The 12,173-nt window shown below is 60.3% G+C and overlaps 1 protein-coding gene across 1 annotated transcript in view; it reads left to right on the top strand.

Annotated features, from left to right (window-relative positions):
• The first annotated feature begins 9,398 nt into the window (after positions 1 to 9,398).
• The window catches only part of LOC128815541 (syntaxin-binding protein 4-like), a 45,123-nt gene continuing 42,348 nt past the window's right edge, over positions 9,399 to 12,173 (top strand). Inside the window, exon 1 of the mRNA XM_053992345.1 lies at positions 9,399 to 9,404. Coding sequence (XP_053848320.1) covers positions 9,399 to 9,404 — 6 coding nt within the window. The remainder of the gene's footprint in view (positions 9,405 to 12,173) is intronic.

The raw sequence follows: 12,173 nt of genomic DNA, 5'->3' as shown, positions 1-12,173 counted from the left end.
CCTGCCTCCTCCTGCCTCCTGCCCGCCGCTGCCCGGCCCGCCCCTCCCGCCCCGCAGCATTCTCTCCTGGCTTTGGGGGAGCCCCTGAAGGGGTCCCGGCAGGGTTGGACCCCCCCCCCCCCCCCCGATGTGCAGCGCCAGCCTGAGACCCCCCAGGAGCCAGGGCACGGGCGGTCCCTGGCCTCAGCGGGGCCGGGATGGGCACAGAGGGGCAGCCACGGGGGTGGCTGCGGCTCCTCCCGGGAGGTTTCTGTGTTTGGGGATGAACGTTGCTCGGAGCGTCCCTGCTCCTTCCCGGTGCATCGGCACTGCCGGGACACCTCCAGTCCTTTCACAGGACAGACACTGAGGGGCTGGAGCGTGTCCAGGGAAGGGAACAGAGCTGGGAAGGGGCTGGAGCACCAGGAGTGGCTGAGGGAGCTGAGAAAGGGACTCAGCGTGGAGAAAAGGAGGCTTTGGGGGGACCTTGTGGCTCTGCACAACTCCTGCCAGGAGGGGACAGCCAGGGGGATCGGGCTCTGCTCCCAGGGAACGGGGATAGGACAAGAGGCAATGGCCTCAAATAGTGTCAGGAAGGTTTCGTTTGGATATTGGGAAAATTCCTTCACGGAAAGGGTGGTCAGGCACGGGCACAGCTGCCCGGGGCTGTGGTGGGTCTCCATCCCTGAGGGGATTCAAAAACCGTGTGGATGTGGCACTTGGGGACACGGCTTAGTGGCAAATAAGATGGTGCTGGGGGAGTGGTTGGACTTGATCTTACAGATCTGCTCCGACCTCAAGGACTCCATAAGGCACGGAGATGCCTCCCCCAGGCCCCCCGCAGCCTAAGAGGTTTTGCTCACACATGCACACAGCAGTCAGCAATTAGGACCAGCTCTGGCCTTTTTATCCCGGGATTTTGTGCCCATGTAGGATTAAAGCCCTGATTGTAGCCTCCCCACCAGCCCCAAATCCTCTGCTGATTTTCGTTCTGGGAGCAAGTCAGTGCACGCTGTGACCTATTGATCCCGATCCCTGCGTGTGCCGGATCTCCTGCGCTCCGGGGCGCCCTTAAAGAGCGCAGAGCGCTCCGGCCGGCCGGGCATTCCCGCCTGGGTCCGGCTGCGCCTGCCGGGGCGCGGGGAGGCTGCGGGCCCCGGCAGCGACACAGCAAGGCAAGTGCATGTCCGTGTGTCTGTCCGTGTGTCGGTCCGTGTGTCTGTCTGTGTTTCTCTGTGTGTGTTTGTGGGAGTCTCCTCCATCCCAGTTTGCCGTGGTTTGCCCTCCTGGCTCGTTCAGGGGTGAGAGGCTGTTTCCGGGCAGGAGCTGAGCCTGCTGAGGGCTCTGGCACTGCGGTGGCCTGGCCGTGCTGCCTGGCTGTGCCGTCCCCTTCTGGGTGATCAGGAGCCAGCTGAGCTGTGAGGCCGGAGCCCACAGCCCATGCCCCACAGAGCCCTGAGCCCACTTGGGGCCGCGCTGTCACCCCACGAACAGCAGCACTTGGTGTGCTCATGGCCTCATCCAGCCAAGCACCTTCGAGCCTTTGGCTAGCGGGGATGGATTTAAAACACTCCCAGGAGCCCAGGGTTGTGCTGAAGGTGGATCTGCTGGGGGTGGGGATGGCAGGGTCCTGCTGGCTGCTGGGTGTGGTGGAGCAGCCCAGCAGCACTGCCACAGCAGCCCCCGACAGCCGGAGCCGGGGCTGGGCCTCACCTTGGCCTGGCTGGGGCCGTCTCTGGGCTCTCCCTGCTACCAGCCATGGCACCAGCTCCATCTGAACTATAACTGAGGGTATGACTTGGTCTTCATGGTGCCCAGCTTCCATTCTTACTTCTGAATAGATTGTGAGGATCCCCTGGGCAGGAACCGTTCATCTGATCCCCAAAACCCATTGATCCCTTGGGATCCCTGGCAGTGCCTGGAGCCTGGCACGCTCCCTGCCATGGCCACCAGTGCCAGGCTCCTGCCCATGCTGAGGAGCACACCAGTGTTTCCCTGTTTTTTTGGGAGGAGGGTTTTGCAGGTGCTGTGGTTCCTTTGGAGGCTGTGAGCATCCCCGTGCAACCTGCCCAGGCAGCACCTGCATCCCATCCTCCCTCCAGCCCCACGCAAGGCGAGCTGAGGAGGGAGAAACCCAGCCCAACTACTTTTGTTTCACTGCGTGAAATCCTGCACGTCTTTACCCGGCACTAGAACCACTTTCTGGTTTTTGTGCTTTGGGACCCCCCCATCTCTAGCAGCAACATGTTCTGGGTGCTCAAAGGACCAGCTGCTCCTCTTAAAGCTTCCAGAACCATCTCAGAGCCCCCCTTCTTAACCCTGTGTGAAGGTGAGCAGAGGTTTAGGGATGAACTGCCTCTGCCTACCAGAGGGGTTTGCTTTCCATCTCCTCCTGTGCCAGGTCTGCAGCCTTAATCCTCCTAATCTCCCCGCATCTCTGGTGTGGCTCATTTTTGTGTGCAAATGCCCTTGAGAGCAGCAAAATTGCAGCTGCTGAGTGAAACACCAGGCGGAGAGAAACTCCAGTGTAGTGGAAAACTCTGTCTTATGTAAACTGCCCAGGTATTCTGCCTTTACCTTGGCTTGGGATCAGAGGCACTGCACAATCCTCTGTACACAGGGTGGTTTTGGGGACCTGGGGGCCTGTGGTTTGGGGGTGCTGGCAGCTCTTCTTCAGGCTCTGGTGCCTGCCCAGAGCACCGCACAGCCCGTGTGAGGTTCCCTCCTCAGCTGAGCTCTGCCAGGGTTGGTTTTGCAGCGTGTATTTTGCAAATGAGCCTTTTGGTGGCTTTACCACTGCAGCTGCTCCCTGCTGCGCTCCGTGCCCTCCCATCTGCTGCTCCTGCCAGCCCGGGCACACCCCGTGCCGGTATCCAGGTGTCAGCCCCGGTGCCACCGGCTCCTTGGAGCCTCTCGAGCCCGGGGAAGTGGGGCTGTCCTGGCAGCCTGGAGCCCACCGTGCCCTGTGAGCTGCCCCAGGTGTGGGCCCCACTGCGGGGGCTCATGGGAGGATGCTGAGCCCCAGGGTGCTGCACCCACCCAGATGTGTTCCCTTGGCTCCTTTCCAGCCCTAAAAACACCCACGGAGCTCCTTCCATGGGGCCAAGCACCTCGACAGAGGCAGCAATGTGGCAATATTGACTTAACCTGGGTAAGAAGCTCTTGAGCCGCTGCTGCTGCGGGAGGGGAGCGTGAGAGGAGCACGTTTTATGCAACGAGATGACATTTTCCTGGCAAGCCCTTCTCTGGCATCCCACACCCTGCTCCACCCTGCGCCAGCCCCAGCACCCGGCCGAGGCCGACCCCGCTGCCCAGGGGGCAGGATGGGCACCAGCTCGGGGGTCTCACTCCCTGCTGACACCTGAGCCATGGGCTTGGCCACCCCATTGTGCCCCACCGTCCCACCCCACACAGCCCACTGTGTCGTTCGGGTGGCACCAGGGCTGGGTGGGTCAAGCCAGCAGTGGGGTGGTGGCATCCCCTTCCCCATGGGCCCCAAAAGGCACTGTGGCACTGCTGAGGGGTTTTGGGGACCCATCGGAGCAGAGGAGCCAGGCATGGAGATGATCAGCCCTGGCAGCTGTTCAGCAATGTTCCTCAATGAGGAATTTTCAGATTTGACTTCTGATGGAGGGGGGTTGAGGCAAAACAACTTGGAAATCTCTTCCAAAAGCTCGATGGAACACAAACAGCAGTAGATGAGCCAAAATCTCATTTATTTTTTGGGTGGGGTGTTTTTGACAGCCCCTGGAGGGCCCGGCTGATCTGCCGGCCCCCACGGCAGGGGTTTGGGGTGGGAAGGGAGTACCTGCTCGCACGGAAGGAAAGCAGGGCACTGAAACACCTCCGTGCTGCCGCTTCCTCCTGGCGGCTCCCATGTGCGCAGGAATGCGGCCGTGCTCGTTCCTAACTGGTCCTGTGCCGGGCGAAACCTCCCCCAGCTCTGTTTGGGCCTGGTTTTGCTCTGAAATCAGCAGCCAGCACAGCTCCTCTGGCCCCATTCCGCAGCCCCTGCCAGCCTCGATGGCTTTGGATGGCTCTGGTGGGATGTGGTGACTCAAAGGACCAAGCTCAGGGTTTCTTAAACTGTAAGAAAGAAATAAATAAAACAAGTGCATCGCTGCCGATGCAGAAGGATGGGAAAGCTCCTGTCCCAGCAGGGAAGTGCCTTTTTCTGCTGCACTTGCTGGTTTGAGCCCAAGTGCCATCAAGGGACTTAATATTGAACAAACACCAAGCGAAAGCGAGTGCAGGCAGCCAAGCAAAACAAAGGCTGAGAGAGGCCGGTGCTCTGACTCATTTGGCATGAAAATGCAGCACGGAATAAATTAAGTTTGGCTCTTCCTCATCCTCCTGGCGCAGTTCAGAGCAGGAGGGCTGCGTTGTCACCGGTGCTGGGGTGGCTTTGGGTGCAGGTGCGCACAGCAGGCACTGGGGAGGCATGGGGACATCTGCACCAAACTGGGGGGAAGGGGGATAGGGGGGCGGCCAGGGCGGGACACAGCCACCCTGGCAGGTCCCTGTCCTGTGTCCCCAGCCATGACTTTTGGAATGGCACTGAACAAGGTACTGGTCCTCACGTGTCCCATCCTGAATGGGCTGGATGGTGAGGTCAGAATGTGCATCCAAGACAGCAGCAGCTTCTCTTGGTCCTTATTCTCCTGTCTCATGAAAGGATGGGGTCCCAAACCTCCAGTGGGCACACACAGGTGTCATCGTCATCATCATCATCATCATCATCATCATCATCATCATCATCATCATCATCATCGAGTGGTTTGGGTTGGAAAGGACTTAAAGTTCATCTAGTCCCCCACTGCCGAGGCAGGGACATCTTCCACTAGACCAGGTTGCTCCAAGCCCAGTCCAACCTGGCCCTGAACATTTCCAGGGGCATCCGCAGCTCCTCTGTGTCCCCTGTGCCCCTCAGTGGCACGGTGCTGCAGCCCTGAGCACCCATGCAGGAGCACCGATCCTGGCTGGGACCACTCTGTTACAGTCCCCCAGAAACATCGAGAGGAAGAAAAAGGTCAGGGCTTCACTGCAGGCTTTGGCCTGTGATGTAAAGACTGGGAATTTCCGGGGTGTAGTGTTTGCATCTCTATAAATATGCAGCTGGAGCGCACCCAGGGGCAGCTGCCTGCGATGGGCGAGGGAGATAATGCCCCGCTTCCGCCAGCGCGGAAACGCGCGGGGGGAAAGGACAAGGCAGCGCCTGGCCCCGCAGCACGTCGCGGTGATTCACCCCAGAGCCTGCCTCGGGGGATGCCGTGACCCCCAGGGCTGTGGGCGAGAGGGGGACACATCCATGGGGCGTCCCGGCAGGCTCCCGGCAGCCGCAGGGAGGGCGGTGGAGATGATGTCTCAACGCCCCGGCTGCCTGGGCACAGCTGGACCCCGGGTGCCTGGGCACAGCTGGACATCCCGGGCCACCCTGCCATCCCCGCGGCCGCTGGGTTCTGTCCTGCCCCAAAGCGGGGTGACGCCGCCTCGGACAATCCCGACTGGTGAGACTGGGAGAGGCCGGCCCTGCCCCGAGCCGGCCGCGGCAGCCGGCACCCCGCGCCCGCCCGCTCCCCGCGGTTTCGGCAAACCCAGTGCCCGTCCTCTCCCGGCGGCACAAACCAGTCCCGGGACTCACGCCCAGCACCGCCCGGGCCCGCGTTGCGACAGCCTCGGGAGCGGGCGGCTCTCCCCACACCAGCACCCCTCGGAATCGCTGGGCTGGGGAGGGCGTGCACCCCAAACGCACCCCAAACGCACCATGGGGTGCCCCCATGGATGGGGGTCCTGGGCTGGGTCCCTTGTAGGGCTGGCCCCTAAAGCAGAGCTGCACGCCAGAGTGGGGTCGTGGCAAGCTGGAGGCGGCTGTCCTGGGCGGAGGACAGGGGACTTGTCACCGGGCTGGGAGGCGACAGGTGAAAAGGATTTTGGCACCGGCACATCCTGCACAGTCACTCGCAAAGGATGCCGAGCGGGATCGGCCTTAATTCCCTGCCTTGTCCCGGCAGCAGCGACTTCGGGCAGCGCCCCGGGCACGGCCCGGCCTCCGGGGCGGCTGCCGGAGCCGCGGGGCCCCGCGCCCGCCCGGCCGGGCCCTCCCTGCTCTTCGTCACAGCGTGGGTGACAGGGGCTGGGGCGGCTGCGCTCGCCCCAGGGATCCAGGTGTCCCCATTCATGTCACATTCTGAGCTCCCAGCCCTGGCAGGCCCAGCAGCCGCGGGATGCCCCAGCTCGGGGCTGGGGAGCAGTGGCTGCACAGACAGGTCACCATCGCCTCTGCTGCTCAGTGCTCTCCTCAGCTCGTCCTCATGTGTCCCGTCCTGAAGCAATGACATGGAGCTGTGCCAAGGCAGGTTTAGGTTGGATTTTAGGTTTAGGTTGGAAAAGGTTCTTCCCCCAGAGGGTGCTGGCACTGCCCAGGCTCCCCAGGGAATGGGCACAGCCCTGAGGCTGCCAGAGCTCCAGGAGTGCTTGGACAATGATCTCAGGGATGCCCAGGGTGGGACTGTTGGGGGGTCTGTGCAGGGCCAGGAGCTGGCCTGGATGATCCCAAGGGACCCTTCCCACTCAGGATATTTCATGATTTCCTGTCCCAGCATTACCTGGAGCTGGGGGGAGTGATGAGCACAGGACCTGGCCCTGGGGAGGCTGGTGGCTTTCCCAGGCCACGCGGGACACAGACAGATGCATTTCATAATCCCCAGGTCTCACCTAATCCCCATGTCCCGGCCACTCCCAGCTGCTGCCCTGGGATCATAACTGATGGGGAGAGGGAGAAATTAAATACACAAAATGCAGTGGCTTGATGCTCATTTGGGACTTCCATCGCCCCGAATCAGGGCCTGTCTGTCCATCCTGCTGTCCTTCTGTCCCACCTACAGCTAGATATGGACAAACATGACTGGGCTGGCTGTGGCTTCATTGCTCTGGGATAATTCACATTCCAGGATAATATCCCACTTCAAACAGTTTCCATCTGCCCACCAGCACTCACTTCCAGGGCTTTCCTTGTAGTCTAAACGGTAATCTGGTTGCTGGGATAAGATCAGAAAACCTTAAACAGGGGGGAAAAATACCCAAATGCAAGACTTGTGCCCTATATTAAATAATATACTTATATATATAATATTTTATATATATAAAATATATATATAAAATATTATCATGCAGTGGACAGGGAGGAGGGGAGCCCTGAGTACTGCCACAGCCCAGGCTTAGTGCAGGTCGGAGACGCCTACAATTGTCTTTAAATAGTTTGTGGTGGCAGGTTAACCATGAATTATAACCATCATTAATGATTATAACCATCATTAATGATTATAACCATCACTAGCAGCCACTGCAAGTGCAGGGTGAAGGAGGGGCTCGCTGGTAGGGGGCTGAAGGGGTCCTTGTGCCACAATAAATGCTTGGTTTATGGAATCAGGGCCGCCGTGGACAGGGAGAATGGGACGGTGGCACACGGGTGATGGGACACTTTTCTGCCCTCGTGGGGGTCCCGTGGTCGCCGTGGCTCCCAGCCCAGGTGTGGCTCAGCCCCGCTGGTTGGAATCAGCCGCACCGCGATTCCCGGCCCGGCCGCTCGGCCCCGCGGTCCCCGCGGCCCCGCAGGGTTTAGCTGGGGGGCGGCAGAGGGGCGATCACATGCTCGCCCGCCCGGGATTAGGTGTAGCCGCTGCGGCGGGGAGCCGTGCCAAGGAGCCGTGGCGGGCAGCCCCGCAGCCGCTGGCACTCGGAGCCCATGGCCCCGGGCAGCAGGAGCCGGCCGCGGCTGCCCTGAGGCCCGGCGGGCCCGGTGATGTCCCACCTGCAGCCCCCTGGCCGGCCCCTGGAGCGCTTCGATGGGCTCTCCCTCATTTACTGGTGAGCGGGGCGGGATGCCGCCGCACCGGGACAGGGACCGGGACCAGGACCGGGACCGGGAACGGGCATCCCTCGGAGCCTTGGATCCGTTCTGCAGGGATGGCGTTAGGGAGGATGCTGGGCTCGGTGACCCCCGGCTTTTGGCGGTGTTTGTTTGATTCGGTTCATTTTCGCTTCATGCGGGGGGCAGGGTCTGCTGGGGGTCCCACAGCACCTGCAGGGCAGCGCTCAGGTGAGGCCGGGATCAGCCAGGGGTGCGAAATGGAAATTATTTTCCAGGCAGCGACCGGGGAAGCACCTCCAGCCTCTGCCAGCAGTTGTGGGTGCTGCTGCAGTTGTGGTGCGGGCTCTCCCCTTTGACAAAAGCTGCCCAAAAGGGCCCCGTCCCCCCTTGCCGGTGCCCGGGGAGCGGGCTGGATGCGAGCAGGGCCCCGGCTGGCTGCGGGGAGGGCGGCGGAGGGGACGGGAGGTGACGGCGGGCGCGGGGCGGCTGCAGATGTCTATGTAGGGCAGAGAGAGCGGCTCTGCCCGGGGCCAGGGTTCAGAGCGGGCGGCTTTAGCCGATTAACTGGGGGTCAGTGGGCCGGAGCCAGCGCCGGCGTGGGCCCCTGCGGGGTCTCGGACCACCCTGAGGTTTGGCGGAGGCTTTCCTGGGCTGGCCAGACCTGGGCTTCTCCCCAGCCGAGACCAAGAGGCCGGGGCACGCCGAAGGCAGCAGGGGCCGTGATCCCTGCCCTGCTGGGCCATGATCCATCTGCGGCTGAAGTAGGTCATTGGAGCGAGGGCTGGGGGGGCTGCGGGGCGCTGCCCCTTGGGGTGCCGGCAGGATGGCGGGGGCAGCACCCCGGGGTCGCTGCGACCGAGACGGTGCCTGGAGATGCTGGGCTGATGCTGCCCTGCTGTTTTTGGGTGCGGAAAGGGCAGAATCAGTTGCCGGTGGGAAGGAGGTGGTGCAGGATAGGCGTGACCGCGTGGCCGCGTTTGGGGCAGCGCTGTCGGATGGGTGCTGATGCTGTGGGGCCGTGGGGTGTGTATGGGAGCAGCCCCGTCACCTCACTGGGGGCCCCTGGCCATCCCTGGCTCCACGGGGCTGCTAAGCCCTGGTGCCCTGCCCCTGCGAGGCAGAAATGCTCAAACTCCATTTTCTACCTCACAAATCTGCTCATAGGCTAGAATTTTGGGTCGAACCCTCCCTCAGCTTTGTCCACTGGTCTGTGTTTGGTTTGGGAGGAGAGGGGTGGTCCGGGGGACCGTCCCCCACATGTGGCGGCTGCCAGATGTGCTGGCTGGTGTCCGGCTGTCTGCCGGCTCCGTCGGGACGCGGCGGAGGATGGCGAGCAGATGGCGGGGAGATAACACCTCCCCGGCTCTCCGATAAGCGTGACCCCGCTCTGCCGCTGATTAAAAGATTAATTTTGGAGTTTGAAATAGGAATTTGATAAATAAACGCGAGCCGTCAGCAGAACCTCACCCGGCAACACCAGGGCGGGGGGTGGTGCCTGCCGCGGCCGGAGCAGCGGCTCATCCCCCATCCCCGGCCTCTCCCGATGGCGATGCCGGTGTGACCCCGCGGGGCTCTCCTGGAGAGTGCCTGCTGGAAGCTCTAAGCAAGTTTTGCAGTGGTGGCTTCTGTGCAGGAGCTCTGCCCGAGCCGGAAGGAAATCAAACAGCCCTGAAGGCGCCGGCGGTGCCGGGCAGGTCTCGCGGCCGGACCACGCTCTGGGCGCTGGGGGGTTTGGATCCGCTGCCGTCTCCTCGCCAGGCGTGGCCCGTTGCGAGACTGGCCTGCACTTCCACCAGTCCCCTTGGAATTATTATTGCTGTCCGTTTATGGCTTGTGCCGGGGTCCGGATTGGAGCAGGGGGGTGTTTACAGCTCAAGGACGGATCAAAGCTTTTCCCAAGAGCTGCACTTCCAGTTCAGCAACATGTTCTGAAATCTTTCCCAAAAATATGTGATTTTCCCATCTTTCCACACCCAGCCATTTCCCTCACCTCTCTCTTTCCATCTCTGTTTTTAGGGATTCACTTGGGTGAATTTCCTGCTGTGGTTCTCAGGATTTCTCCCTTTAGTACAGGTGGACAGAGGGTGGCCAGGCTGGCAGAGCAGGTCCTGCAGCCCCCACCAGCCCCTGTTAATAAGTTTATAACCAGTCCAATCCCACAGCCCAGGGGATTTAGGCAGGCAGGATGATTTATAATCCTGTTAACCCTTCACAGCAGTTGACACCCAAACAGGGGCCACGGGACCAGTCCCCAAGCAGAGCAGCGGATCACCCAGCTGATGGGAAGGGGGGGAGGAGGAGGAGAAGGAGAAAGGCTTCCTCGTGGGAGAGATGTTAGCACACCTTGGAGCTGCTGCAGTGAAAATGAAGGTGCCTGTTGGAGCTTTCCCATGTGACTGTGTTTGTGTTAATCCCCATCTCAGGGGGTACATCCAAGGGTTGGGCTGGAGCAGATGTTGGGGGACGTTCAGCTCTGGCATAAATGACTTTCCTAAAAACTACTGGGCAGACCAAGCCTGACCTCCCTTCTACCTTAAACAATCTCTCCTAATTACTGCAAGACAGGCTAATTGAAGAGGTTCTTTTTGCCTTTTCCCCAACCAAAATCTTTTGGAACAGCACAGGAAGAGCTGTGTGTTGATGCCCATTGGAAGAGAACTGTAACTTCTAGTTGTGGTTTAACCAAGCCCCAGCAGTCTCCAAGAGCAGCTCTGCGAGGCAGGTGCCCATGGACTCACCATCTTCTCCCTGGGCAAGAAGAAGATGCTCCACCACTCTTGACTTGATGCAAAATTGTCAGGTGGCATCAGCTGCCTTCTGCAAGCCCCTCTCTACCTGGGAGTGAAGGGGATGGGCAGCAGAGATCTGACTTTCAGACAGCAAAGGTTCATTTGGATTGACCCCTCATGTTGGAGAAATCCACTGGCTGAGAAGGATGTTGGAAATAGGGAGGAAGTTCAGAGGAAGCTGATAAAAGGGGTTGAAGAACAGGAAAGCCTGGCCAGCAGTGAGGTGGTATCTCTGTCTGCCTGAGGTCTTGGTGGCCTGCTGGTGCAGATGTCCTGGGCCTTCCTCTCTGAGGAGTGAGAATGTGCCTCAGCCTCAGGTGGAGACACTCTCCACCAGTAGAAGGAGGGAACAAGCACTGGAAAACCACCCAGCCATCAAATACTCCTCACCTCTCCATGGTCAGGCCTGGCTCAGGTGGGAGTGAGGGGTGACACCAGCAGAAGGAGTGAGGAGGGTGAAACGCTCCCCAGGAGCCACCCGGTGACCTCTGGAGGGGTCAGAGGAGGGGACTGAAGGAGCACTGGGGTCCACATGGTCCTTGGAAGGAGGAAAGTGCCCAGGGGTGTGGGGACAGGGATGTGGGATGGTTGGCAGCCCTGCCCATGGGGATGAGGACCACAGGCTTGGAGGAGCAGCGTCACCCCTCCAGGGCTGGCTGCAGCTGCTGCCACCCTCTGCCCTGCAGGTGGGTGCCCAGGGAGATGCTGAGCCCAGGGCTGGGGTGGGATTGCCCATCCCTGAGTGCTCCCTGTAGGACCTGCCTGCTTCCTTCATCAGTAATTTTGGCACTGTGGTTCCTTTGGGTGCAAGTTACTCCTGGGGTGGTTCCAGCTGGACAAGAGAGGAAAACTTCTCACAATGGGAACAATCAGCCTCTGGAATCACTTCCCCAGGGAGGTGGTGCATCCCCCACTGTTGGATACTTTCAAGGTTCAGCTGGGCAGGGTGCTGGGCTTGCCAGTCTTGCCTAGACCGTACTTTTGACAAGAAAGGTTGCACCAAGTGCTCCTCAAGGTCCCTTCCCACCTGGTATTCCATGACTGTTTGTTCCCTCTTCTGTTCAGACTTGTCTGTGAGCATCTCTGATCTCCTGAGCACATCTGAAGTGACTCCATGGGTGTTATTATGAGAACACCGTGGGCTGCACCGTGGGCAGCTCCTTCCCAGCTGATTGGTTTTTTGATTTATCCCCAATGCTTTGTAGCTGATCCTGCAAGCAGCACAGTTGCGATTTTCCAATTTCTAATCAGATGTAAAAGCCTCTGCAGCCTACACTAATTTTCTTGTGTCATGAAGTGGACTCACTCAATAATGATCCAAAGTTCCTGTGCTGCCTGGGCAGCCCATGCTCCTGCTGCTGCTCCCAGAGTGGTGGGAGGATGGCAGAGACCGTGACCCAGTGCCCTGCTGGGTGAGCCCTCCCTCCTCCCACCTCCTTAATGCTGCTTTCCGGAGCCAAAAGGCCTCAGACAGATCTCACTTCCACTGCAGGATGTCTTCCCACCTCTAATCCCCACCCACGCAAACCTACTTG

Source organism: Vidua macroura, chromosome 16 (assembly GCF_024509145.1).
Source record: "Vidua macroura isolate BioBank_ID:100142 chromosome 16, ASM2450914v1, whole genome shotgun sequence".
In the NCBI taxonomy this organism is placed as follows: Eukaryota; Metazoa; Chordata; class Aves; order Passeriformes; family Viduidae; genus Vidua; species Vidua macroura.
Note: the sequence above shows the minus strand (reverse complement) of the source record. Positions and strands in the feature narration are given on the sequence as shown.